Source organism: Kazachstania africana, chromosome 2, assembly GCF_000304475.1.
Source record: "Kazachstania africana CBS 2517 chromosome 2, complete genome".
Taxonomy (NCBI): Eukaryota; Fungi; Ascomycota; class Saccharomycetes; order Saccharomycetales; family Saccharomycetaceae; genus Kazachstania; species Kazachstania africana.
In genome coordinates this window covers 764,594-791,657 of record NC_018941.1, presented here as the reverse complement: position 1 = coordinate 791,657, position 27,064 = coordinate 764,594, and the positions used below count along the sequence as shown (strand labels likewise).

The following is a 27,064-nucleotide window of genomic DNA, read 5'->3' as shown; positions in this document are numbered from 1 at the left end:
AACTAAAAAGGAACTTTTTTGAAGACACATTTAATAAATAACGAAAGGTATATATACATTTAATTTTATATAAAGAGTGCAAAGAACGTTTTTAGTTCACTTCTTTTCTGCTTTTATACCTCTAATCGCATTAGGAATATATAGTAATGGAGTAACAACTGCTACTGCAAATAGTCCATAAAATGGATATAATAGATATGGAGATCTTGGATGCCTCCACCACAGAGGTTTCGTCGAGGACTGAAATATCTTTTGTAATTCAATAATCCTATTTTTAGGCATTACGAAACAAAAGACACTTTTTAATGGTTAATTTACCTGATATCAAAATTAATTCAGACGGGTTGATATCTGATTTCTTTTATAGGCTCTTATATTTACAGTTCAAGGAGTTCTTTTATATTGCGATGTTTTCGGGAAAGTCGGTTTTGTCACTGTGATGGAAATTATTGGCCAATCGCATTGACTTAGAGTATGAGCGTCTCGAAAAGCCAAAGAAACGAGAATGGAATAGCGAACTAACACAAATGCATTCCAAAGTAAATAATACATGTTAGAGTAATCAGTACATACGCATAAATATAAATCAATTCTTATATAATTACAGAATAACTAAATGACGGAAACAATTCTATACGGAAGCTGACCTTAATTTCTCTCTCTCTGCTTCAGCATTTTTGATTCTTTCCCTCAGCCTATCTTTTATCCATGGTTGCAAAAATTGCGCTAACTTTTTCATGTTGTCTAGACCCTCTATCTTGATTCCACCATATCTTTTCTTTATGTGACTTATTTCTTCGTCTATTTGTTCCAATATGTCAACTTGCATGTGCTGATCAAGCTGGTACTTTTTCCTCGAGAGATATTTCATGAAGCCTTTGATTTGCCTTATTGAGTCTTGTTCAATATAAGTTGCTAACGGGTTCATGTTCCAGTCTCGCAAAATATTGCAGAATAGTGCCATATCATGCTTCCTGCATGCAAATTTAAGATATACCATGTAATAGTAAAGTAAATCACGTGCGTCAATTGGAGTCGTTTCGAGTACTACTCCTCTTGCTTTACCAATTAGTTTTTCAGCATCTTTAAAACAGCGACAGTTTATTAGCAAGTGAGTTAATTGAATTAAATACTTTGCATCCATAACTTTACCAAATTCTCTACTAAATTTTAGAATCTCTTCTCTTTGTAAATTTTGGCTAATATTATTTGAGTTAAGTTTGTCTTTCAGCCATTCAATACCAACTTTGACAGCTACTTCACTATCCTCACCAAAATGGCCCTTTTTAATAATGTCATCTATTAAAAGGGCAACCACCTTCTCTTTGCCTTTGAGACTCAATTGGAGTAACGTAATGAGAAACTTAGCTGAATATCGAGAATTATAGTTCACGCTGGTCGAAATTATTTCTTTTAACAACTTTGTATCATGCTTTCTTATATTCTCCCGATACTTCAAGATAGTCACCCTTTCATCATGTAATAATATAGGAGTATTGAACCGATATCTGAGTGACTGTTTCTGAAGTTCAAGATTTTTCAAGAGTTCTGGGATCCATGACATGTATGGTGTAAACTGCTCGAACCTTCTCAAAATAATATACAATTCGTTATTATACTCATATCGAAGCATTGGGTACGCTCTGAACGCACATCTTTGTAGATCGGCAACCAAGTTTAACGTGGAGAGATGGTCCCCTTTATTTTTTGTATTCAAATGTTTCACTTGCTCCACATACTCTAACATACTAGATAATTTACCATTTTTTATAAAATACTCCAGAACAATTAGATGATGCTCGTTTTCGAGATTGATGTCGACATCTGCATGAATGAGTTTGAGAAGTTTTAAAATATGCTTCTCGCTATTCATCTTTACAAAAGCTCGTAACATAATAGTGTAAAGAAGCCGCCTCTTATTTATGCTCTCCTTCTCAAGACGTCTGAAAAATGCATATATTTTGTCATCTATTTCAGATAATTCACCCACAATATTATTAGGCACCATCGAGGTTTTGTCATAACAAAAGTTGATAAACTTGAAAAGGATATCATTCACATATCCCGAAGAAATAATCACTTCATTTTGTAGAAACATATTAAGCTTCTTTCTATCATTTCTTTCAAGAAAAAGTATATGCATAAAGGAGGTTATTGAAAAATCTGCATCCTCAAAAGGTTTGTTACTAGTCCATAGCTGATAGAAAACGTCAATAATGTTGCTGTCGCACATTCTATGGAGATATTTCAAGAAAGATATAAAATCTGCTCTTTCGAACAAAAATGTTTCTTTATTCCTCATAATCTGTAAAAACAACTCTTTTGCTAGGGGAAAATTTTTATTTCCAATGGCAGCTTTTAGACCTAACAACACAACACTTGACTTAACAACTTTGGTATTTTTAATGCAATATGAAAACACCATTTCTGAGATGACAAAGTTCTTCAAATAGTCCTCAACATCTAAAAGTATTTCAAGAAAGTCATAATTTCTACCATCATCTTGATTTTGTTCTAATAAAGATGATAGCTGCTTTTCACATGATAAAAAAAGCTGGTGTATTTCAACAAATTTTTTCAGTTGATATAATGATCGCACCATGACATACAATTGTGGTATTGTAAATAAGCTTTCTTGATTTTGGATCCGAGTAATAACTGTTCTAAACACGAGAGGGTCTGCAACTTGGAACTTATCTCTCCAAACTGTTTTAAAAGTATCATCGTCCATTAAAGGGATGCCATTCAAGCTCAGACCGGCGTCTTTGGCGTAACCAAAACTTTCCATGTCATTTAAAATTGTCCATCTGGTTGTTGATAGAGCTGATCCAGTTTCCGCAAAGCTGTGCTTCACCCATTTAGTAAGTTCTTCATTTTCTTTCTCGAAGACTCCACTATGGGAAGAGGCTGTGGAATAGGAAAGTAAAAATTGGATATTCATCAATGTTGAAATATTGCGAACAACATATTGTTTCTTTGGAAAGATATAAAAGCTAGACACAAGTTTCCTTTTAAGCATTCCTTTTTCACATTTGAAACTCGTCAACAAGTCCTCTTGGAGTTGTTGCTGCTTTGTAATCCCTAGCTAACTCAATGGTGATATACAAAACAAAAACGACCAGTTCACCTACTTTCTCTAAGAAACTTAGCTTATTCGTCTTCTCGGACCTTAGGATAAAGAAGCACTAACGTTGCCAATTGGCTTCTGATTTCTTGGCTTGTTTAGCCTTTCTTGACTTACTTTAAAAAACGGTCCTCGGACTTTTTTCCTCGAATCTCGCTAATTTCATTTTTCGATCGAATATATTTATATATACACTTATAGATGCTTACAGAAAGATTGTATGTATGCTTTCGTTTTATAACTGGCTTAATCGTAAATTGACTTGAAATAGTAACCGCTAACATCGTAATAGATGCCTGACAATAGAGCACACTTTAGAGATGGTAAACATTGGACGACAAATGACATGTATCCGTCAAAAAAATGAGCGACGCACTTTGTTAAAGCTTGAAAAAACTGCGCATTAAAATAGCAATCATAGTCTTTAAAGTGTTGTATGTCCTCATAACCATGAAAGTTCCAAAAGTAATGTGCAGGCGCTGCGTCTAAAAGTTCAATGTCCCAACCACTGTCTTTTGGGAAACGTCGCGCCAGTGCATTTCCAACATATGCAAAAAGGTTATTGGGAAGCATATCCTCATGTTTCTGCCTATTTCTCTGACGTATCTGATGGTTCATCATATATTCATCAATTATGGGTAGAAAATGATTACAATGGCTACACTTACATCCATTCCACAATAGATCACAAACTAATATCTCATATGCGCTGACAGATTGCAGCATTTTAGGCACAATGAGTTTTTCCAAATATTGGAGGTGCGGTAACATCTCTTCAAACAGCCTCCTTCTACGAATATAATTCCCTTCAACTGTGTCCTCACCAATGCCATTATACGGTGGTCGGTGTCGAACACTCAAACATTTCAGATTACTATCTACATTTGGTATACTTAAAATGAATTTGCAGATGGATAAGTCCCATTGTTCATCAGAATAATGGGAGTGGTTCTTTTTGGAAGGATTTTGTCTTACTCCTAAACTATTAAGGCTTCGCAACGTTGGCGAGAGGGCCATTAAAAATTCGTCCAAGCAGACACATCCATTATTTTCGCAGCCAACTTCCATTTCTAGGTGCGTTAATTGTCCGAAATTAAAAATACTATTAATATGATCAATGTCTACTTCTTGAAAGGACGTTTTCTTATCACTCAGCTGATGAATATGATTAAATTTGAGAGAGCGAATATTGTGGAACCTGAAACCCTGAGAGTCTAAGAACTGTGTTAAATATAGACTAGAGGAGTCTGCCATATTAAGAGTAAGGGTTTCCAAGCCTGCAGTCAAACGTTTCTTCTGCTCTTCATCAATATGAATACTTGTCACGTCAGAACTTTGAAAAGTAAATGTAATTTTCTTCAAATTTTTCAACGAGGCTACTCTATCTAGATGTTCAAAATTTAGTAGACATATTTCCTGGAGATGATCTAAATGTAACATACGCTCGTAATATATGTCAAAGAGCTTTTGATCCTCAATAATTAGCCTTTCGATATTTCCAATCCTGATAAGCCTGTCTAATAACTGCGTCAGCAATTGCAATCCAGAATTTTCGTCTTGAAAAAGACCACTTTCTATAGTTAGTCTCTTAATAAGGTCTAGACATGAAGAATTCTCTAGTAAACGTTCAATCTTATCATAAAGAAAAATATCATTTTGATTATTTGTCTTCACAATACCTCTATAACCCGTGACATAAGTAATTCCAGAATCAAGATGCCGAACTTCGCTCCTCATAATCGGATTCTCTTTAATATGTATAGTATGGTATAACCTTGGCTTTGAGATCTCTTCTTTGAAGAATTTAGATGTCTGAGCGAGATTTAGCAAGTCATTTTGATTGAGAAAAGAACTAACATTTGTCCAAAACGTTGTAGAATATTTGGCTTTCATTTCTTATCTAGTCAACGTAGTGATAACCTGCTTACCAGCGAATATACAACATTATAACGATCAATAGATTGGGTAAGCTGTTAGTTCCCATCGAGCAGTATTCTTATATCACGACGTAAATGTTGAATTTTTCAACAAGTTATAAAAACCCGATATAGCATCGCGCCAGAAAATTATATTGAGCCATCGAATTTATAACTTTGAAGATGTAATATATATATATATTCAGGTATAAATGGGTATAAAATCGAAAACAATTTCATGAACCCTATGCTTATGGAGTAACTGGCCAAAACTCTCCAATCTAGAAGGGACAAATTTCTCAATGAGTATCCTCAATAGGACAAATCTTGCTAGGACATCGGGATTAGATAACCATCCCAGAGGCTCGTCTTCGTAATTATTGTCTTCTAGATATGCAATCAAGGCATTTGATTGTTCAGTTATGAGTTCGAAAATACTTTCCAATTGGAAAGGTTTCATTGGTAGAGCGGTTAGAATTTTGACGAAGTGCTCGTGCTGCTCAATATCATTTCTATATTGGTTGTTCTTCTCCGCTTCAAACAACAAAAATGAATCCTGATTTATTGTCTCACTATAAATGTCTACATCCTTGAAAAAGGTCTTCAATGTATTGAATATCGGATCAAAGATATCCTCTTCTTTGAATGCATCGACAAAATAGTTCCGGAACAATACTGAAGTAATAACAGGACTTCTACTTAACTTACTATGCTTCTCTCCTATTAGTTCTTGATTGATGAAGTCTGCTACGGAACATCTAAGCGAGTGATCATCATCACTTAACATTTTGAATAAGAACAGTAATACTGTGGCGTCCTTACAAACTTCAGAGACACCAATCAGACAGTTCAATGCAGCCAGTCTGAACTCTTCAGAAGCATCATCACGTAAATAGGGCTGTATAAACTTCAATAGTAATGGCATCTTGTCCAGATTAAAACTTTTACCAAAAGACTCAATGGCAGCCAATTTTATAGCGTCGGATGACGACTTAGATAAAATCATATCATAAAGTATATCCAGAGAGGCATCGTCATTACGAGTCATTTGTAACGCTTTTACAGACAGAAATTTGGTATCTGGTGGGCTAGTTTTGTCATCTACAATAGCTATTATCTTATCACGAAGAGTATCATTGGTTGAGATATCGTTATCAATATCCTCAGTAAAAAATTTCAGTGCAACTGTTTTAACTTCATAAAAATGAGATATTAAACCAAGTTCGTACAAATACTTTTTATTTTCCGCAGACTCATAAGTCAGTAAAAGCTTATAGACTTTTGCCATGCACAACTGCTTGGCTCCATTAATTGAGCCTGTTTCTGAATGATACAAAAAGTAGTTACCCAAGAAAGGGAGTAAAACTCTCAGAGTTGAACTGTTCTCCTTAGCTTTATCCTGCATCAGCAAAGTCTCAAAGACGTCCAAGTATGCCTTAACAGTTGTAAAACATCTGTTTTTGTATAACAGTTCTGGAAGTCTTTCAGTCATAGCTTCCAATAGAATCACCCTTTCTTTGGTGAGCATATGCTCAGGGTCAGATATCAAATATAAGATTGCTAATAAGTTACCATGTAATCCATTTTGATCAGAAATATTGCACTTACTAGTCAAGTCCATCAACTCAGAATGATGGTCATAGACAATTGATGCTAAGGTTCTAGCAGCCATGTCTCTTACCTTCCAGCTTTTATCAGACAAACATTTTTTGATATAATATAGGAATGGCGATAAATCATCGTGCCCTGAAGATGGTTTCAATGAGAGCAATATACTCAACACTAAAAAGAGTGACTCAACACCAGAAGTTTCATTCACACTGAGAACACTATCTTGAAGCATCCGTAAAAGTGTTTCCTTTAAGCCAATATATTTACTGAAGAATACACGGGCACTCAATGTCTTGTTTGCCTTTCCAAATATCCTATTTTTCAATGAAGTGAACAGCATTAACGAACAGTTTCTTAAAGCCCAAATTTCAGACGTGAAGTACTTGAAAGAAAGTGCTAGAGCCTCTGTAACATATTCAGTACAAGCGTTCGACAATTTCGACTCGATAAATATTGCCTTGATACAATTAAAAGCTGTAATCTGAGGAGCATCTTTATTGTCGTGGTATTCAAGACCACTCGATGAAGACGCCAATCTTAGTAAGTGTCTCATAACATACTGCAATTCAAGCTTATTTTTGTCAGGCAAAGCACATAATATATTTGTAACCAAAAACGGTAGTCCACCAGATCTTCTTGTCATATGCTGTGTTTTCACTTCGAGAGAATCGAGGATCTTATTCAACCATATATTTAATTGGGCGGGAGTCTCTTTTCCACATCGTATACAACACGTTCTAAAACTTGGTAGTACAGCTTGGAAGGCACCGCTATGACGGATATTCAGTAGCTGAACAATTAAAAGATCCCCAATATATGTAAGTTGATCGTGCGAGAGTGGGTATTTTTGTAATAGTACATGTAGTAGAGAGGAACTTTCTTTGATCGACCTAAAGGCATAACTAGTAAAAAGCTGATCAGGAATGCCAGAATTAATGTATCTCATTGGGAGCAAGGAGTCGGAAGCATCATGACACATAATTTCACTGACAACATCCCAAGTGCCTGTTATCAAATCTAGTGAGTCTGATATAATGTGGAGAAAGTCAGTAGTATTTTCATAGGACTCAAGTAACATACTTAAAGAGGTTAAAGAACTGCTTATACCATTATTCAAATATTGAACAGGGTTTTCTGTAGTTTTATCTATTCTAATACTTAGTTGAGTTAAGCGGTGCTCAATGAAAGATGCTTTATCATCAGAAATACTAAAGAGGAATAGCTCAATAGAGGCTCCAATTTCTGAATTCTGATAAACGTTTAGATTTTCTTGAGCAATGACAGCTAGTTTCTCCCTGTTAATTGTTGAAAACAGGCCGTTGGACGATGGTGTTGCAATACCCATAAGCAAAAATTGATTGGCAAATTTTCTAATATCACTAAAAGTACTTGACAAGTTGTCTAACAACAATCTGAAAAATGTTGCGTCATTTAATATCGAAATACTAAATGGATATGGTCTCTTATATTGAAGATGCAAGAAACTTTCTGGCACTGAATCATCCAAGCCTGATTCAATAAGTGTTTGTATGATTGAAAATGAGAGGGATATTCGTTGATATTGGATATCAACGATAAGCTGGCTCTTAAGGAACTTTAGTAGCCACTTCAAGAAAGATTTGTATTGTTCTATAAGTTCTAGCTTTCCCAAAAGTTCATCGGGAAACTTGCCAGCTTTTTCCAGCTTTTTAGCATCTCTATCAATAGCATATGCAGAATCCCTTAATCTTAGTATAAAATGCTTAAATGAACTTGCGAAATAATTACGGGTTTCAATTTCGACGTCTACAAAAAAGATACCTAAATTATTTCTTATAGTATCGAGCACGTAAGTAGGAATGGTCTTAGATTTTTTATTACTGTAGGCCAGCAATTCAAACATTTGAAGTTTATGGGTATCATCCTGGAGTAATTCTTCTACCATGTCTGAAGGCAATAAGTTGACTTTTGGGTCGAATGGTTCTTCCTCTATTGCAAGATCTTGACCGATTTTTAAAACAGAAAGCAACAAATTTGGGTCATCGTTGAAGTTGGACTTTTGTATAAACCTTGTAAAAACATCCTTAGGCAAATATTTGAACAATGGGGTCAATAAATATAGTTTTATAGGTTTTGTAAATTTTCCATTTCTCAGGTAAGTGACTGTGTCATCACACCAGATATTTAACCATTCTGTAATATTAGTCGTGTTATTTTCGTATTTTTTAGCATAAATATTGATTAATAGAGCTACGAGGCATTTCCCCACAGGGTTGGAAAGCGACTCAGAGCTCATCATAGATAATGATGTCTTTATGAAGTCAGTTTTGTTCTCAAGGATATAGAAGAGATCAAAATCATTAGACAATGCAGTAATTAAATTGTATTGAACACGTAGGTTGGAGGGGAGGTCGAGGATTTGATTTATCCATTGCATGAAAAACGATTTATATTGATCTTCATCATACATCATTTTCAATAAATGTAACAAATTTTCTAGCAAGCCCTTCAAGGCATTGAGCATTGCAACGGAACTCCCACTCGAAAAATCTATAATATATTGAAACAGGAAATTATTAGTTTCATCAATTAAAAGCTTTTCAATATCTGCTGAGTACTTTTCTGACCTTAATTTTTTATTTTGTAAAATTTGATGAGACCTTAGAAACCATATAGATAAAGAATCAATAATCATCAATCTCGAAGAATCAGATAGTTCCGAGTTATTTTGCCTCAAGGGGAACAATAACTTCGGGAAGGACTCTCGAAATGTAGCATAAATTCCATCAACTTCGTCATCTGAATTCTTTTTAGAAAACTTTGATGGGTTATTTTCTAAAAGAAACTTTTTTATCTGTGAGATGTTCCCTCCCAAATCTTCCGACATCAAAAGTGGTTAGCTTTTATAAGATAAAATTGACTAGATTATATGACTGATTCAAGTTACAATATCTTCCATCGAAAGTACTGAAATTTTTCAAATTTTATTGACCTCATCGGAGAACTGCTGTGATGCCAATGCAAGCAAGAAAAGAAAAAAAAATGGTCCTGATGAGCAGAACGTTATCACAACGACAGTGAAAGATATTAGGAATGTCCTTTGCAAGAAGTTTTCATGATATCAATTAAACAAAGCTTTTCTATTCGGTAATTATAAAATATTGTATATAATAAAATAAGGCTACAAATCATTTGTTGAAAGTTATGCTATGATAATGCAATTGAACAATAAAGGATCATAAATGATTGTTTTGATTAGGAATATGTCTTGAATCAATATACATAAGATGAAATGAATGAAAAAAAAAGCCCTTCATTTTTGAGGCAATATAGTTTTCCAAAAACAGATTAGATATCATCGATATCTAAGTCGTCATCACCATCTTCATCTTCATCATCATCAGCGTTACCGAATTCGAAGTTGACTTCTTCATCAGATTCGAAACCGAAGTTTTCACCTTCATTAATCTTAGCATTTTCTGGTAATTCACCTTGGTTCTTTAAAGTTCTAGCTTCATCTAAGTTATATTTGTGGACGACATCACATTGATCATCTTGGAAATCTCTCAATGAGACAAGGATGATATCACCTTGACCCATCCAGACCTTCTTTCTTAACTTACCTCTAATGTGGGCCATTCTTTTGATACCATCGAAACAGGTAGCTTCGACTCTACCGTTACCCAACATTTTGGTGATTTGTGCATATTCTTGGCCTTCTTCCTTGTAATATAATTCACGCTTTGGACCGTCGGTTTCGTTCTTTCCTCTTCTACCTTTTTTACCACCTTTTGTGTTCTTCTTACCCATCTTGACTGTTCTGGTTTAGTTGAATAATTGTAATATACGTATAGAAGAATCGAGTAACTATTAATACAAGCTGATGAGTCTGCCAGAAAGCATTTTTGTCTCTTGCTGGAAAAAAAGCAAAAAAAAAAAGAAAATCCGTGTTTGGTGACATCATGTTATTCGGGTAACATCCTGCTGATTACTGCGACAGATGACTGAGAAAGTATGGGAAGAGGATTGCATTGGTAGTGGACTTGTCAACTCAGGAGGCGGATACGTTTATAATGTGAATTAGTATTTATGTTGTCATACTTTATAGAATAACTGTATATATATGCTGTACAAATAGATAATCCTAAACTTTTGACAATTTATCCAGAACTATGAATAGTTCGTTTAATCCATTAACATGCTCCTTTGCATAGGTTGAAGTATTTGTACCGTATATAACAGAATGCTGGTACTTTATATTTTCATCTTTGGATAATTCTGTTTTCAAATATTTGAAAATAGGGTCAATGACGGGAGATGATGAACCGGTCACACAGATAAAGTCAATTGGATTCTGGGAATTTTCGTTTACATTGTTGTTATTAGCATCACTAAAATTGAAAGCAGGTGATTTACGTACTGCAATGGGGGAACTTGGCTCGGGCTCAGTGACCGTGGTAGTATTGTAAAATTTCATAATGAATTCCAATGCGTTAATGGACAAATTTGTCTGTTGAACGTTGATGACATTTTCATGGACGAATGCGTGTATATCTTTACCATCAAATAAGGTGTTAATATGTGTAATTGCGTCACCGATGACGGATGGAACTCTTTCTTTATCTTCCGCATTTTCTGTATGAAATTTGATCATCGAATCAGATATTTTATAATATGAACCAGGTAGCCTTTCCATTTTATCATCAAAAATTTTGACTACTTCATTTTTCCAATCCACTTGATCTACGATGTTGTACCATGAGCCATCAATTCTTACATATGCACCATTTTCTGCCATTAGACCAATATTTGGGACGCGACTATACAAGATTTCTAACGTTGATTTCGAAAATGAATTCATGACAAATACGATGTTTTTAGTGGCTAAATCATTTAAAATTGAAATCATTCTTGAATTTGGTGGTTCTGAAATTTTTAAAATGAAAAATCTTTTCTTTGAATCCAAGTAATTTTGTAGAATTTCATCATACGATAATCTAAATATCATTGATCTTTCTTTAATTGAGTCCCAAGATGAATTTATACCATTTAAATTTCTAACAACCCAGTTTTCTGAATCATGGTTGATTATATTTTTCATAATTTGTTTCCAATTATAGTTCTTGGTAAAAGGTGACATTTCTAATGCAAATTTAATCTTTTCTGACACGTCTTTGATATCCCATGGGTTAATAGATATTATACCTTTATTTAGTACTGATGCAGAACCTGTAAATTCAGATAATAATAAAGGAGCGTTTTTTTCTAATGATGATACAATGAATTCATGACAAGTTAAATTCATACCTTCTCTCAAAGAATTGACCCAGAACATATCGGCCTCACAATTTAAAGCCAAATATTGTTCAAATTCAAGGTCTTGATGTAAGAAAACAACTGGTGGAGAGACACTGATATTTGAAGATAAAGAATTGATTCTATCGACGATAATCATAACTTGTCTTTCTAAGTCATGATCATTTTGATTACCGATACAAATCTGAATTAAAACCACTTTATCAATATATTGTGGGTTTAATTTCAAAAATCTTTCAAATGCCAATAATTTTTTGATTAAACCTCTAATTCTATCGAATTGGTCTCTACAAACAATTAATTTATAATTATTCCACCTTTCTCTGATTAAGCTTTTCCAATTTAATACATTTTCATTTTGAAAAATCTGTAAAGTCAAATTGAATGAATCGATACCAATGGGGCAACAATTCATCTTAATGATATCACCATTATATTTCAATTCATTTTCACTTGTGATATCAGTCATTAATAATCTATTACAAGTTTGTAAGAAATGTCTTAAATATTCATTTGTTTGGAAACCAATGAAATTAGCACCCAACATACCATCAAGAATCTCGTTTCTATGAGCTAGACATCTAAAGACTTCACTTGATGGGAATGATAGATGTAAAAAGAATCCAATTTTGGCTTTTGGCAGTCTTTTACGAATTAATCTTGGTAATAGTAACAAATGATAATCATGAATCCAGATGACATCATCTGGTTTATAAATTTCCACAATTTTTTCTGCATACAATTCATTTAGCCTTTGATAATAATTCCAGGAATGGTCCTCAAAAGCCTTTGAATATGGATTATCTGGAATTTGATAATGTAAAGTCGGCCACAATATTTGTTTACAAAAATTTTTATAATGACCATTAAAAGTGATATCATCTGGTATAATTGCAAATGAATCGTAATCATCTTTTAATTGATTTGCAATATTCGTAGTAACATTATCTGGTAATTCATCAGTTGGAATACCTATTGTACCAATCCAGTTGACATTATCTTTTGGATCTAAATTTTCATTTTCTACAATAGTTTGATTAATCGCATTCTTCAAAGAGCCATTACCTTTTGGATTTGGTACTATATTGAATGGAATTTTATTAAAAAGATCAATTTTATCACGATTTAAAATTGATGCCTTTAACATTTTATTTGTATGAGATATTCCACCGAATTTAGCGATTGGAATATCTGAAATTTCTGATTCCAAATCAGAATCTTCTACATATATTGGTGGTGCAACGTTTTTATTAGTAGGTACAGGTTTTGGGAATCTTTTAACGGAAAAAGGTTTTGCATTATTAAAATTGTTTTGCTTAACTTTGTTAAAATCTGCGACTGGAGAATTTGATTCTGGCAATGCGGTTGATTTTGGTGTCACAATAGTTGATCTTGAATGAATTAAATTTGGTCTTTTCGATTTAATTAGAGTACTTTTCAATAAAGATTTATTAACATTTTTTAAAAGATTTGCTGTAGAATCTGCAACATTTTCATTTGATAAACCGGCAAGATTCGTTAAACTATTTACACTTGAAGTAGATTTATTTGAATTTAAGAAAAAGTCCTCTGCAGAAAATGTTTTAGTTAAATTCGGTTCATTTTTGGGTGTAACGTTAGTTGTTGCATTAGCGGTTAAATTATGCATAAATTCTTCTGATGTCAATACCATTTCATCAATGGCATTTGCAGATTTAATTCTTGGTAAAGATTCAGTTGATTTATTTCTATTATTTGACATAATTGGGGGCGATTTCGGTCTGAATTGATTGATTTCAATTAAATTTCTATCTATTGTATCATTTGATAAGAATTCATTATCATTATCAATTTGAAATTGTGGTTTATAAGGTAATAGTAAAGAAGCCACTAATATCGTCATAGTGAGATTTGATGAAGTACGTAATTTGCTTTCGTTTGTGAATGTTTTAGCGACGAGATATCAAATTGATCCAACCACTTGACTACTATATATATATTGAAACTACTATATATATATTGAAACTACTATATATATATATATATATATATATATTCAGAAGGGGGGGCAGTGAAGGAGGGAGAACAAAGCGAGGTAGGGTGACAGTTCAATACAACCGCATGAGGAAAAACAAAGCCGTTTCTGGCTATATTTCCAATAAAGGAAGGCGGGGTCATACAAGTTATGCTTTTCTGGCCTGTGGAGAGCTGCTGGCTGGGAGGTCCTTCGAGTATTCATTGCCTCTTCCTGCGGCCACACACAGTGCCATTTCGAAACAAGTAATATCTTTCCTAATCAGGAGATATTCCCGCCCCTTGGAAGGTTGCCAAAATTGGATCGCTTCTTCAGCGATGGGGGCAAAAAAAAGCGCAATTCTTTCTTTTCAGCGGGCCATTGGAAATTAACGAATTTCCGTCGTCATGCCACACACGTCGAGGGATTCTCGTTACCCGGGAGGGTGGCAGGGAGGATCACGGTAATAATTGAGCTGCTGCAGCAGCTTGTATGGATGAGTATCAACAGCTGGATACAGTATCCTACATGGGAAAGCCGTGGTCATGTATTTGTATTATGGAATATCTGTGTTCAGAAAAGTAGCATCCATCATGTTCAATTAGCTCAAATTAATGTATTATGAATTTGAGATATCATCCGCCAAAGATAAACTTATCTTATATATACGCTCACATAGTCTATGCTCTGTTTACGTTCCTTGCCATCAATTAATGCTTGATTGTCAAAAGCCATCCCGCGAAAAGACATTTTCTTGCGATTGATTAATCGTATATATATATATATATATACGACTGAAAAATTCCGTACCAATAAACCTCGAATAAGGACATCATTATTCAAACGGACTGTGAACAAATGGAGAATACCGTACCCTTAGTAGATGCCCATTGCCATATCGACAATACAGCAACTATACCCAATAGTGATATTGTAAAATGTATAATGGCTACAAATTTAGACGATTTCAACACTGTCTCTAATCAAAATAATAAACTTAATGGATTCGGTATACATCCATGGTATTCTCACCTATTCTCTTTGAATGCTGATTGTAACGATAAAGTATCTCATTATAAATCAGTCTTACACTTTTCTCCCAACTTACCCGATTCTAAAATCGATCAAATTATTGAAAATTCACTACCACAGCCAACTAATTTAAATGTAGTAATTCAAGACAACTTAGACTGCTTTGCAACATTGAAATTCATCGGTGAAATTGGATTAGATAAGTCATTTTCATTGAAATTAGACGATTCAATCGAATGCCAAATTAAATTAGATCATCAATTTAAAATATTCGAAAGATTGTGCCAATTGGCTAATCAATTCAATCTAAACGTATCAATACATGATGTGAAGTGTACAATGTACTGTTTTACCACTTGCGAAAAACTGCTCTTCCCAAATCCAAACGTTAAGATAATACTACATTCATACAATTCTTCCATGGATTTCTTACAAAACTTTTGGTTGAAAAATCTATATGATGATAAGAGAATTTATTTAAGCATCTCTAAGAAGATAAATTTCAATAAATCAAATAAGTTGAACATCAAACTGATACCAAAAGATACCATCCTACCGGAAACAGATTTAAATGTGCATGATCCTAATTACTGTGAGAGTTTAATTTACGTCTACGAACATCTTATGTCAATTTACAATTTATCAGATTTAGACGCATGCAAAAGACTTCTATATGCTAATTTCAGTCAAATGTTAGAATGAACAAACACACACACATATATACACACATATATTCTCTTCCTCTCTCTTGCTCGCTTATATAATAATTACATGCAGTTCATAAATTGCGATCTACGTCTTTTAAGAGAAAAAGTACATTTTTCTAAAAAAATTAATGCAACTAAGTAAGATAACTTCACATACGCTTACCGCTATAAACGTCCGCACCCTTCGTTGCTAACAGCATAGCAGAAATCATGGCAAGAGGTTCCAATAGTGAGTCTGAAAGTAATAGGTCTACAGCTGGTACGGCTACAAAGGATCATAACCCCTCTTCAACCTCTCAAAATAAACAGAGATTGACATCTTCGCAACAACAGTATTTAAACAACTTGACTGCAACACATGTCACCAACAACCATCCCACAGAGAATCGTAACGTCTACCACCCTCTAGATTTTCAACACGATTCAGATGAATTTCTTCGCAATTATAAAGATCATTACAACCTCAGCCTACCTGATAACATGACCGTAAGCGGATACTTATTGGGGTCACAATTGGGCTCCAAGACATATTCATTCAAGAGAAACAAAGTAGGCAAGCCAGATGCAAGAATACTCAAGAGCCAGCTGGCGGAAGAAATTAAAGACCATTTTAATAACATGCAATTGAAAGAAGTTGATATAATACCGCAATTTATCTATAAAATTAAAAATAAAGATAAAAAATTTAAAATGGAATTCAATACAGGAAGTTGACAATTTTATATCTAAGTTCCATATTCATATGTACTTTTCTTAAATTGAAGCTCATCAAATTTCAACTTGTATATAAATTATCGTTAGAGCGAATTCCGAACAAAGAATCCAAAAGAAAAAAAAGAAGCTAAATCGTCTGTACCTAAATAAGTCTCTTGAAAAATCAACAAGATCAATACCTTGTAGCCATGGATTCATCGGTTGTGTCTATAATAATCACCTTATTTCTAGGATTCATACTAGTAAGATGGTTTTTACAATCTGATCAACATCCATCTTCTGTGAGAGCAACTCAACAAAATTCAATGAGAAACAGCAGACGTCCTCGCAATGCCAATAATAATAACAGAAATACCGCAAATAGAGCCACTGTTTCACCTCAAATGATACAAGCTGTTCAAAACATTGCACCCAATCTACATGTCGAACAAATTAGATACGCTTTACAACAACCAAATGCATCCGTAGAAATTGTCATCGAAAGATACCTAAGAGATGAGACTTTTGATTTCCCACCAAATTATACCCCTATACAGACTCAGAATTTTACCACTGGTTCTACAAATGATCCAAGAAAAGTTAATATGATTCGTTCTGATAACCTATTAACAAAATTTAATGTCCATGATAATGATGATTTCACTAATGTCGAGTTCACAGATCTTGACATGAATGAAAGAAAGAAATATCTCATATGGAAGGCAAGAAGAGAAATGAAGGAGCGTCTGCAAAATGACAATGAATTATCTTCATTGCTAAATTAGTCAACTTATGCATATAAATTGTTTTGTAAACTTATGTTAAACTTACATTTTTAATTTTGAGTGTTGCCTGAAATAGGTCGTTATTTTTACTGGATTTCTTAATCTTTCCCATTTTATCTTATTAAGTTTATCCTGTGGGCTTTCTGAGTCAATGTCATTAACAATAATAAAATCTCTATATGCTGACCATAAATATCTTTTTTTATCACACGGGATAGCTTTATAATATATTTCTGTGTCTCTTGAAGTCTTATCTCCCGAACTATAACCCACCTGAATAACGAGAAACTGTACCTTACATCCTTCTGTTCCATGAAGGGAATAAAAGTTCTTTATTATACCATGGGCAAGTTCATTATCATATTTCTCATTATTTGTCCATATCTTAACAATCTCAGCATCTCGTATCGGGCTGTCTCGTTGAGCTATTGGTATAAACATGTTATTTTCAGAGTAGGCCCTAAATCTACCATGATTTATGCCTTTTAAAATGGCTTTAGTTCGCATGCTCAAAGATCTCAAAGACTTTGAATTTAAGAAAAATCCAATTCTAGCTGAACTCCATTTCAGAGACACGTCCATTTCCGGGTTGTTTCTATTATGGATTTCTACAAGACGTTCTACTAGATTAACCTCAGCTGCCGGATCTAATTTCGTATGAGTGGGTTGGACATGTATGGTAGAGCATTGTAATTTTTTAGAAAATTTTGATTGTTTGAAAAAGGAATTGAATTGATTAACATGATTTATTCTATCCTCAAAGATAACAACCTCTCTAAGGTTTTTGAAAAAATTAATTAGTTTCATGAGCAAAGATCGCTTAAAATCCATGGTTGTTGGATATTCACCATTAATTGAAGCCTTCTTCAGGCAAATGCAATTGAATTTCAGATCATCATCACTTAACCCAAACTTCTCTCTACTTTCCGTTAACATTTGATATATCAGACGCTGAAAGTGATCCTTACGACCACTCAATAGTACAGATATCGTATCACTATCTGCATATGAAATTCTTGCCTTTTCCACAACATTTTTATTCCAGTACTTTGACATGGATTCTTTGTTTGATTCCCTCATACTTTCGGAGAAAGATTCACTTAAAAAAGCTGTATTATTCCACCAACCTCCTCCATAAAATGTATCCGCGCTCAATAATGCACTGAATAAACTTTTACCGTATAAGCTTTGGTTCGGTTTTGGTGAATTGTACAATGTATTATCAAAATCATAAATACATAACTTCACTATCTTATCAGGGAATTGGCATCCATCTTTGATACTATCATGAGATACACAACAGCAATAATCATCCCATGGAACAGCACTATTCATCGAATGTGTTATATATATGTACTTTAAATCTTATCTCTCATAATGACCATTCATCGTTGTTTTCATACAAAACTTAGATGAGCTCGGGAACTGCCCTCCCTGTGTGTAGCCCTAGGGTTACAGCGCTCCATCAGCTAGGGCTCGCTTTAATGAAAATCAATCCAACATTTTAAGATCCACACGGCGTTTTTACAGACGGAGAACTGTCCGCAGGGGGGACAATGTAGGAAAGTAACTGACTTACGTAATGAACAACCATTTGTACGATATATTCTCAAACAGGCTCCTTTTTCCAATTTTTCCACGTCGACTTCAGAGGAAAGGCAACTAATTTCAATATTTTTGAGAGAAAGCTTAGTAGAATTGAGCGTCTTGGCTCGCGCACAGGAGCCTTACACGGTTTCACCGATATTTAATTCTATCCGTATAGCTCACCACTCACCTAGGTCTCTCAGCCGAACATCGGAATTTTATTGGTGTAAAGGCAGTAGGACAGGGTTTTTTGATGAGCAAAGAAGTGTATCTTCACAGCATTTTTGTTTTTTCTTGCCTTCTACTGTCCTTCGAGGGCTGTTAGTTCTTTTCTTCTCTCGAACAAAAAAATAAATTCAGTGTAAACATAAAAAAAGCTTGGTATTTAGAAGAAAGGTTAATCTTTATTTCGGTATTGATAAGAGAATTATAAATATAAAATTTCTAATCTAATCTTTGCTATACTATTCTTTGCGCCAAATATATTTATTCCAAAAAAAGTGCCTTTAGAAGAATATTCTAGTCTTATTTACCACTTTCAATCTGAAAAAAAGAACACAACTAGAGGGTGATGACAAGTTCCACAACTAGCACTTCAACACAACAAGTGCTAACCTCCCTTATTTACAATGGGATTGTGTTCGGTGCTTTTATTGCTGGTTTTATTCTGCTTAGAATAAAACTGAAAAGAATATATACTCCAAAATCTTCTTTCCAATTGATTAACGAGGAGAAGAAACCTGAACCTCTCCCATCTGGACTATGGCAATGGTTTTTGCCATTATTAAAGAAATCTGACAATTTTGTCATACAACAAGCTGGATTAGATGGTTATTTCTTTCTTCGTTATCTATTCATTATATCTGCATATTGTGCAGTTTCTATCCTTTACGTTTTTCCAATTCTACTTCCTATAAATGCTGCAAATGGTAATAAACAAAGTGGTTTGAATCAATTGGCCTATCAAGACGTTAAGGACCCCAACCGTTACTATGCCCACGTTTTCGTAGGATGGATCTTCTTCTGGTGTTTCCTCTTTATCATCTACCGTGAGTTAATCTACTACACTTCTATGAGACAAGCTGTGTTGGCTACACCAAGATACGCCAAGAAACAGTCTTCTAGAACGGTTCTATTTCAAACGGTTCCTTCTCAATATTTAAGTGAAGAGGAATTTACGAAACTATTTGACGGTGTTAAGCGTATATGGATTGCAAGAGGGGCTGGCAATTTGGGTAAATTGGTAGACAAGAGAGATAAAATGGCTATGAAACTAGAAGCTGCTGAGACCAGTTACCTGAAGAAAGCAGTTAAATCGGTAAAGAAGATGAAAAAGAAAAATCCAAGTCAAATTATATCCAATAGCATAAGAGACTACATTCCTGACAAGAAAAGACCAAAACATGGGTTGACAATCTGGGCAAGATTTTTCTTCGGTAAAAAAGTAGATACAATTGATTACATAAAAGAAGAGTTACCAAAGTTAAATGCTGAGATCAAAGATTTACAAGACAATCATATGGACAGTCAACCATTCAATTCAGTCTTTATTGAATTTGAATCTCAATATCAGGCACAAATTGCGGCTCAGATTGCGACACATCATATTCCATTATCTATGGCTCCCGTACATATTGGTCTAGAACCCGATGACGTCGTCTGGTTCAACATGAGGATGTTCTGGTGGGAACGTTTAGTTAGGGAGGTTGGTTCTTTGCTTGCGATCGTGGCATTGATTATTTTATGGGCTTTCCCAGTTGCGTTCGTTGGTATGGTTTCAAATCTTACTTATCTAACAAATAAATTACATTGGTTAAATTTCATTTACAATTTACCAAGCGTTTTACTAGGTTTATTGACTTCTTTAGCACCTACCATCGCATTATCTTTATTGATGTCTTGTTTGCCCGTTATAATCAAAATATTTGCAAGAATACATGGTAATGTGTCGAGTCAGCAAATTTCCTACTTTACACAAAATGCCTATTTTGGTTTCCAGGTTATCCAAGTGTTCTTAGTTACAACTATTGCATCAGCAGCTACATCTGCAGTTACCCAAATTGTCGAAAATCCCTCAAGTGCGATGACAATTCTGGCATCTAACTTACCAAAAGCATCTAATTTCTATATTGCTTATATCATTTTGAAGGGAATGTCTGGTGCCGGTGGCGCTTTGTTACAATATGTACCATTAGCTAAATTTTACGCATTGGGTTTCCTCGATTCTACAGCAAGAAAGAAATGGAACCGTTTCCATAAGTTATCCACTATGGATTACGGTAAGACTTTTCCAGTATATTCGAATTTAACGGTTATTTTATTCTCGTATTCTATTATCTCACCTATAATTCTGCTTTTCGGTGCAGCAGGATTTTTCTTATTATACGTCGCCCATCTCTACAATTTAACATATGTTTATGCAGAAGCCCCCGACGCCAGAGGTATTCACTATCCAAGAGCTATATTCCAAACTCTGGTAGGTATCTATATCGGTCAGGTTTGTCTGTTGGGTCTATTTGTCGTAGGTAAAGGGTGGGGTCCAATTGTCCTGCAAATTGTTTGCATATTTGTGACAATTGTTGTCCATCTTTATTTGAACAGAAGTTTTGATAATTTGATCAAGATTGTTCCTGTTGACACAATGAAACCGCTTGATGGAAAGTCCGATACCCCATCGTTCAAAAATATTTATAACAATAAGAACCATAAACACACAGATGATATTAATGAATTACCGCAATTTCCAATTCGTAAGTACCATCCAAACAATGCTAATTCTAGTAGCTACACCAGATCCGATTTAAAGTCAGCAAGTCTCTTCAGTGAAAATACTTTAGATTATCACTACGACCCAAGAGTTAAAGATTCAGAAAATATCATTGCCTCAGTCCCACTACTTGCTGATGGCGATACCATGAAGGTCCCTGATGCGCCTTGGTGGAAGAGGTTTTTCTTACCTCATATCTATTGTTCATATAAGGTTGTGAAAAGTAGGTTACCCGCAATTTACGGTTTGGCCGATCCAAATGAGAGGGTTGATAAGGATGCTATTGCTCATGCATACGATTATCCAGCGGTCAGTGCGAAATGTCCTTATCTATGGGTCCCACATGATCCATATGGATTTTCCACAGAGATCATAAGAGATCTAGAAGGTATTGTTGAAATATCTGATGAAGGTGCCTTAATTAACGAAAATGCAAAAATTCAAGTTGTGGGTGAACCTCCAGCTTATGAAGACATTATCGAAGGTTCGTACGAGTCAGACAAGGAAAGCTCAAAAACAAATCCTTTCACCACTCCCTTTGATAAAAATTAAACATTCGTCTAAAATGTAAAGGAAACCGTAAGTCTTTTTAATTCTTTTTAATATTTCCATTTCTCTTTATATATTATGTATATTATTCTTCTACTAGTGCTTTAATTTGTAATAAATTGTCACATAATTAAAAGGTCGTCCTCACTCTTCTGTCGCACGGTTTATAGCCAGAAACAGCTTATTTTTTTTTATATGGGATTCGAATTAGATAAATGAGCGAGGTCATATTGTAAACGCCATGCAATCCATCGAGACACGCAGCATCCATTGAGTAAGATGTCTGGGAGATTATTGGGTGTAGCTAGAGTATTCAGAAGTACTCAATATCGTTGTTTCAGTACTGTAAGGCAAGGGATCAAATATACGCCAACTTTCAAACAGTATCTACAAATGCCCAACAATGAAGTTGGTTCATACTTTCATGACGTACCGTTAGAGTTCTCGAGAGAAGGTGCAACCATTAACATGGTTGTAGAGATCCCTCGTTGGACAAATGCTAAGTTCGAAATCTCGAAGAACTTGAGGCTTAACCCTATAGTTCAGGACTCAAAAAATGGAAAATTAAGGTACGTCAATAATATATTTCCATTCAATGGCTATATACATAATTATGGCGCAATTCCTCAAACCTGGGAGGATCCAACTGAGCTAGATACTGTTCTTGGTTTAAATGGTGACAACGATCCATTAGATTGTTGTGAAATAGGATCAACAGTACTCGGCACAGGCACAATATATAAAGTGAAAGTATTAGGATCGCTTGCCCTGATAGACGATACTGAATTGGACTGGAAGGTTATTGTAATACGGTGCGACGACCCATTGGCAAAGGAAATAAGTTCATTGAGTGGGGTGGAAAAGTGCATGCCAGGGCTCTTGGAGCACACAAGAGAATGGTTCAGAAAGTACAAGATACCTCAAGGCAAACCAGCAAACACATTTGCATACAATGGTGAATACAGAAATGTTGAGGAAACTTTGAATGTGATAGAAAAATGTCATGCTTCCTGGAGGAAGTTGATATCTGATCAAATTCATGAAGATTCTGCTGGTTTACCTCAGATAATGAGGACTGGTAGTAGTATTATTTTAGAGGATGAAAATTTTCTTCCAGCGACCATCCCTAAGAAGGTTCAACGGTGGTTTTATGTTTAAATATTTTTTGTAAATCTTGTATATATGAATATGGATATTAACTTTTCAGGCCTGCCGAAGGATGATATTTGTATATTACTTTTTGAGGAATAAGTTCCTAAAATCATCATTAGACATTACTGGCCTTGAAGCCATTTGTGTAGGCTTTGTGTATATTTTATTATCTTCATTTTGACTGATTGAATTAATGTGATTATCGAAACTCGTTGGACTTCTTCTTTTCTTAATCACATTAGGTACATCTACCCTAGATTCACTTTTATGTGAATTTTTCAAATCAAAAACTGTACCACAACGCAATGTTTTATTTTGGAAGTTAATCCCATCCATGGCCATAATACACTTTGCCTGTAATTTTGTATTTTTGAGAATGACTAATGAACAAACATAATCGCTGACACAATAGATATGCATTATATCTTCATCAGAGATCCCGGCTTTCTCTAGCAATAAGGCTCGAATTTGGTCCCTTGATATTTTATCTGTAAGTGGGAATAACGAAATGATCGCTGACAGTTTATCCTTGTTTTTAGAAGACAAGATTTTTTTTACCTCTTGACGTTCCAAATAAGCTTTTTTATCAGCTAAAGTAATCGAAATTACTCTTCCATTCATCTCAGTTTTATTGGCCTCTAACGCCTTAATGGCAGCGTCCTTGGTGATATAAGAAATAAACGCACAACAATTCCTCGCTCCTTCCACAAATGTAGGTATATTAATATATTCAATATCACCAAACTTTTCAAAAGCTTTTTTCAAAGTTGTCTTATTAAGAAACTGGGGGTCGAGGTTTCTGATAAATATCTCACGTCTCTCTATAGTAGCAGCATCAGTGCGTCTGGTTTTCTCTGACGGATTTGATTTTTTCATTACCAAATTATAGCCTTCAAACTCTTTTCCCTCCAGTAAATCTACCGCCTTCTGCAGATCTTCGTTAGATGGAACGTCAATGTATGCAAACCTTCTATTAGCATTATACCTTAGAGACGGAAATCTTACACTGATCGCTAGAAGACCTACACTTTTTAAGAGAGCTTTGATATCTTTTATTGTGTAGGTTGGTGGGAAATTTGTGGCCCATAAAGTGCAATTTTCTAATAATGAGACTTCAATTTCATTGTTACCTACTTTTTTCGAAGTCTTTGTAAGAGCTGTTAATGCAGCATCATGGCTCTCAAACTCCACCCTTGCAAGTCTTGAAAGTTTTTTCAGATCATCTAAAACATCGACATATCTGATATCTCCACAATCTTGGAAGAACTTCTTTACTTTGTTTTGGTTAGAACTTTTTGGGAGATTTTTGACTAGGACGGTACTCACTTCTCTATTTGATGTCGTATTGGAATTCAATTTTTTATTTTCTATTATATCTTCATCTTCTAAGGGTCTTTTTTTCTCCATGTTGATATTCAGTGTTCTTGTGAGTAATCGTCACTAAGGGTTTGTACTTTCAACTATCAAAATGACTATTTGAAGAGTAATTAGATTTTTATGCAAGCTTGTAAAGCGATGCGATGGAATATTGAAAAATTTTTGAGATGAGTTTTATCATCGATAATATTTAATTAAAATAGAACTAGACAATATATTATCACTTAGGAATATAGTATACCTTTAAAAGATATGGATAGTAGAGGGTATTTGAAATCATATGGCTGGGAAGAAGGAGAAGGTTTGAGGAAAGGCAGTTTGAAGAAACCTATTCTGGTGAAACATAAGAGAGACAGAAAAGGCCTTGGGAATGCAGTTGGTCATGATGATGGTGAAGTATGGTGGGAAAGGCTGTTTGATGGACATCTAAAAAATCTGGATATATCGTCTTCATCTAAAGGAGATGGAATCGTGTTCAAACAGAAGAAAGTTGTAGCGTCAGCTATGTCAAAGGGTAGCTCCCCATTATACCAATGGTTTGTAAAAGGTGAAGGTTTGAAAGGCACAATTGATAATAAAACAAGTTTCGAAGCAGAAGACCTGCTTGTTTCAAGTATATCAATTACAAAAAAGAGGAAAAGAGAAGACAAAATTGACTCGAAAAAGTCTAAGCATAAGAAGAGGAAGCATAGTACAGATAAGAAGAAGGACAAGAAGAAGGATGGCAGGCATAAACCTAAAAGTAAACATAGCAAGGAAGTCAAAAAATCTAATAAAGAAAAGAGAGATAGACGTCATAAAAAGTTATCGAAGAAAGAACATAGCTCTAAAAAACACGTTAATACTTTGAAGGAATAATTAAATAATTTTATGCATAATATTACACCTAACTTTGCATCCATACACATTATATAACAAAAATTTGGGATAATCAGGAAATTATTGATTGAGGACTATCGAAATCCCATGCTTAGTACAGACTCGTGATGTTACTCCAAGGATTGAGTTCTGGCTATACTTTGATAAATTTTAACAAGAATATTTACTTTTTATGAGGTAAGCTAACAATGGCATCTTCGATGTCATATCCGTTTTCCTTCAGCACTATTGTAGATTCAATTTCTTCCAAATTTGCAGCGCTATCAAATCCATAATCACGAAATGCCGACCACCATGATGGGAAAGCTTTTTTATTCTCATTGTTAATGTCACTTGGCAAATCTTGGCTATTGCTATTAAAGTCTACTTCTTCTTCTTCCAATCTAAAGCCTTTAACTTCAAAAAACGTTTTTTTGCTGAGGGCAACATCTCTTTCTCTTTTTTGTATACGTTTCAATTGTCGTCTTTGCATAGAACTTATACGTCCATCCCTTAGCAATGTACCGATCCTAACATAGTCACTAGTTAGCTTTTCATAAACTTCTTTTGAGATATCTTCAATTTTCTTGTCAGTTTTTTTGCTTTTATACCTTTTTAATATTTTCTTTGGCAAAGTAAACCTTTTTTTTCGAAATGTCTCAGGAATGTCATTGTAAAGCTCTAACGACTTCATATATATTTCTTTCATGTCTTCGTTCATTTGGCAACCACTTTCAATAATATCATGAAAATCAAACCTTATTTGCCTATTTATCTTCACTGAATCTTCTTTCAGCTGGTCAATATTTATAAAATTTGTCTCATTATCCTTAGCAATTTTAACTTTATTTTGTTTGGCAATTTTGTGATTGATTCCAGAAAATATGTGATCCAATTTACCAATAACAGAATTTATAACAAAATCAGGTATATTTAAAATATCAACATCTAAATTTTGTCCAGATACTCCAGAAGATTTGTTCAATAAATATATCCAATGTGCATTTAATTCTAGTGCTAATGCGTCTCTGGCATGGTTTAATCCATTGATGGAAATTTCGCCATTAGTTAATGATTTTGCCTTTTCTCCAAACTGTATATCCTCATAGATATTATTTGTTTGTGGATCTATTATTGCGTTTGGATTGGGCCAACTAACCCAATTATCTTTGATTTGAGTCTTAATGAATTGATTTGTTTCATAGGCATGTTTCTTACTATTGGCTTTATAAAGTAATTTTTTCAGAAGAAATGAGGAATACAGATGCAGAGATAGATCGTTTCTGTGATTATGCTCCAAAGAATCCAGAATATCGTTTGCAGAGTCTATCATGGTCATATCATCCTTAGATAATTTCTTCTTAGTTGGACTTGAATGCGATGAAGGTTGTATTTCTTGTGATATTGATTGACTGCTTGTTACTGAAGCATTTTCGATATCACCGTCTTGATCGTCGGACATTCTATAATGCAAAAGGTTCCAATCACAAGTAATTGGTTTCAAATGGGGTGCTTGTCAAGCTGTTATACGACTATGAATGTTTTTGTTTAAATACTGTTTGGCTACGTTTATCAATACTGAATATTTTCGATGTTCGGTGTTTACATTTTTTTCTGA

At 34.4% G+C, this 27,064-nt stretch overlaps 15 protein-coding genes across 15 annotated transcripts; 6 read left to right on the top strand and 9 right to left on the bottom strand.

Annotated features, from left to right (window-relative positions):
- Positions 1-96: 96 nt before the first annotated feature.
- COX7 (cytochrome c oxidase subunit VII) lies at positions 97-282 on the bottom strand (the record flags this gene model as incomplete). The annotated part of the gene is made up of 1 exon (XM_003955763.1): positions 97-282. One exon carries the CDS (start codon positions 280-282, stop codon positions 97-99), a length of 186 nt encoding a protein of 61 aa, XP_003955812.1.
- A 349-nt stretch (positions 283-631) lies between these two features.
- PET111 (Pet111p) lies at positions 632-3,019 on the bottom strand (the record flags this gene model as incomplete). The annotated part of the gene is made up of 1 exon (XM_003955762.1): positions 632-3,019. One exon carries the CDS (start codon positions 3,017-3,019, stop codon positions 632-634), a length of 2,388 nt encoding a protein of 795 aa, XP_003955811.1.
- Positions 3,020-3,370: 351 nt separating this feature from the next.
- Positions 3,371-5,017, bottom strand: ROY1 (Roy1p; the record flags this gene model as incomplete). Its single annotated transcript, XM_003955761.1, has 1 exon — positions 3,371-5,017. One exon carries the CDS (start codon positions 5,015-5,017, stop codon positions 3,371-3,373), a length of 1,647 nt encoding a protein of 548 aa, XP_003955810.1.
- A 225-nt stretch (positions 5,018-5,242) lies between these two features.
- Positions 5,243-9,517, bottom strand: TRM732 (tRNA methylation protein TRM732; the record flags this gene model as incomplete). Its single annotated transcript, XM_003955760.1, has 1 exon — positions 5,243-9,517. One exon carries the CDS (start codon positions 9,515-9,517, stop codon positions 5,243-5,245), a length of 4,275 nt encoding a protein of 1,424 aa, XP_003955809.1.
- Positions 9,518-9,978: 461 nt separating this feature from the next.
- On the bottom strand, positions 9,979-10,440 carry TIF11 (translation initiation complex factor eIF1A; the record flags this gene model as incomplete). Its single annotated transcript, XM_003955759.1, has 1 exon — positions 9,979-10,440. The coding sequence occupies one exon, from the start codon at positions 10,438-10,440 to the stop codon at positions 9,979-9,981; it is 462 nt and encodes a 153-aa protein (XP_003955808.1).
- A 334-nt stretch (positions 10,441-10,774) lies between these two features.
- On the bottom strand, positions 10,775-13,828 carry TPS3 (trehalose 6-phosphate synthase/phosphatase complex subunit; the record flags this gene model as incomplete). Its single annotated transcript, XM_003955758.1, has 1 exon — positions 10,775-13,828. The coding sequence occupies one exon, from the start codon at positions 13,826-13,828 to the stop codon at positions 10,775-10,777; it is 3,054 nt and encodes a 1,017-aa protein (XP_003955807.1).
- Positions 13,829-14,797: 969 nt separating this feature from the next.
- On the top strand, positions 14,798-15,673 carry KAFR0B03750 (putative endodeoxyribonuclease; the record flags this gene model as incomplete). Its single annotated transcript, XM_003955757.1, has 1 exon — positions 14,798-15,673. One exon carries the CDS (start codon positions 14,798-14,800, stop codon positions 15,671-15,673), a length of 876 nt encoding a protein of 291 aa, XP_003955806.1.
- A 215-nt stretch (positions 15,674-15,888) lies between these two features.
- Positions 15,889-16,392, top strand: SAP30 (Sap30p; the record flags this gene model as incomplete). Its single annotated transcript, XM_003955756.1, has 1 exon — positions 15,889-16,392. One exon carries the CDS (start codon positions 15,889-15,891, stop codon positions 16,390-16,392), a length of 504 nt encoding a protein of 167 aa, XP_003955805.1.
- A 188-nt stretch (positions 16,393-16,580) lies between these two features.
- Positions 16,581-17,156, top strand: CUE1 (Cue1p; the record flags this gene model as incomplete). Its single annotated transcript, XM_003955755.1, has 1 exon — positions 16,581-17,156. One exon carries the CDS (start codon positions 16,581-16,583, stop codon positions 17,154-17,156), a length of 576 nt encoding a protein of 191 aa, XP_003955804.1.
- A 42-nt stretch (positions 17,157-17,198) lies between these two features.
- KAFR0B03720 (uncharacterized protein) lies at positions 17,199-18,491 on the bottom strand (the record flags this gene model as incomplete). Its single annotated transcript, XM_003955754.1, has 1 exon — positions 17,199-18,491. One exon carries the CDS (start codon positions 18,489-18,491, stop codon positions 17,199-17,201), a length of 1,293 nt encoding a protein of 430 aa, XP_003955803.1.
- Positions 18,492-19,314: 823 nt separating this feature from the next.
- RSN1 (Rsn1p) lies at positions 19,315-22,062 on the top strand (the record flags this gene model as incomplete). Its single annotated transcript, XM_003955753.1, has 1 exon — positions 19,315-22,062. The coding sequence occupies one exon, from the start codon at positions 19,315-19,317 to the stop codon at positions 22,060-22,062; it is 2,748 nt and encodes a 915-aa protein (XP_003955802.1).
- Positions 22,063-22,338: 276 nt separating this feature from the next.
- Positions 22,339-23,217, top strand: PPA2 (inorganic diphosphatase PPA2; the record flags this gene model as incomplete). Its single annotated transcript, XM_003955752.1, has 1 exon — positions 22,339-23,217. The coding sequence occupies one exon, from the start codon at positions 22,339-22,341 to the stop codon at positions 23,215-23,217; it is 879 nt and encodes a 292-aa protein (XP_003955801.1).
- Positions 23,218-23,292: 75 nt separating this feature from the next.
- On the bottom strand, positions 23,293-24,618 carry PRP24 (U6 snRNP complex subunit PRP24; the record flags this gene model as incomplete). Its single annotated transcript, XM_003955751.1, has 1 exon — positions 23,293-24,618. The coding sequence occupies one exon, from the start codon at positions 24,616-24,618 to the stop codon at positions 23,293-23,295; it is 1,326 nt and encodes a 441-aa protein (XP_003955800.1).
- A 222-nt stretch (positions 24,619-24,840) lies between these two features.
- On the top strand, positions 24,841-25,446 carry TMA23 (Tma23p; the record flags this gene model as incomplete). Its single annotated transcript, XM_003955750.1, has 1 exon — positions 24,841-25,446. The coding sequence occupies one exon, from the start codon at positions 24,841-24,843 to the stop codon at positions 25,444-25,446; it is 606 nt and encodes a 201-aa protein (XP_003955799.1).
- A 184-nt stretch (positions 25,447-25,630) lies between these two features.
- RRN9 (Rrn9p) lies at positions 25,631-26,908 on the bottom strand (the record flags this gene model as incomplete). The annotated part of the gene is made up of 1 exon (XM_003955749.1): positions 25,631-26,908. The coding sequence occupies one exon, from the start codon at positions 26,906-26,908 to the stop codon at positions 25,631-25,633; it is 1,278 nt and encodes a 425-aa protein (XP_003955798.1).
- Between the last annotated feature and the right edge of the window lie 156 nt (positions 26,909-27,064).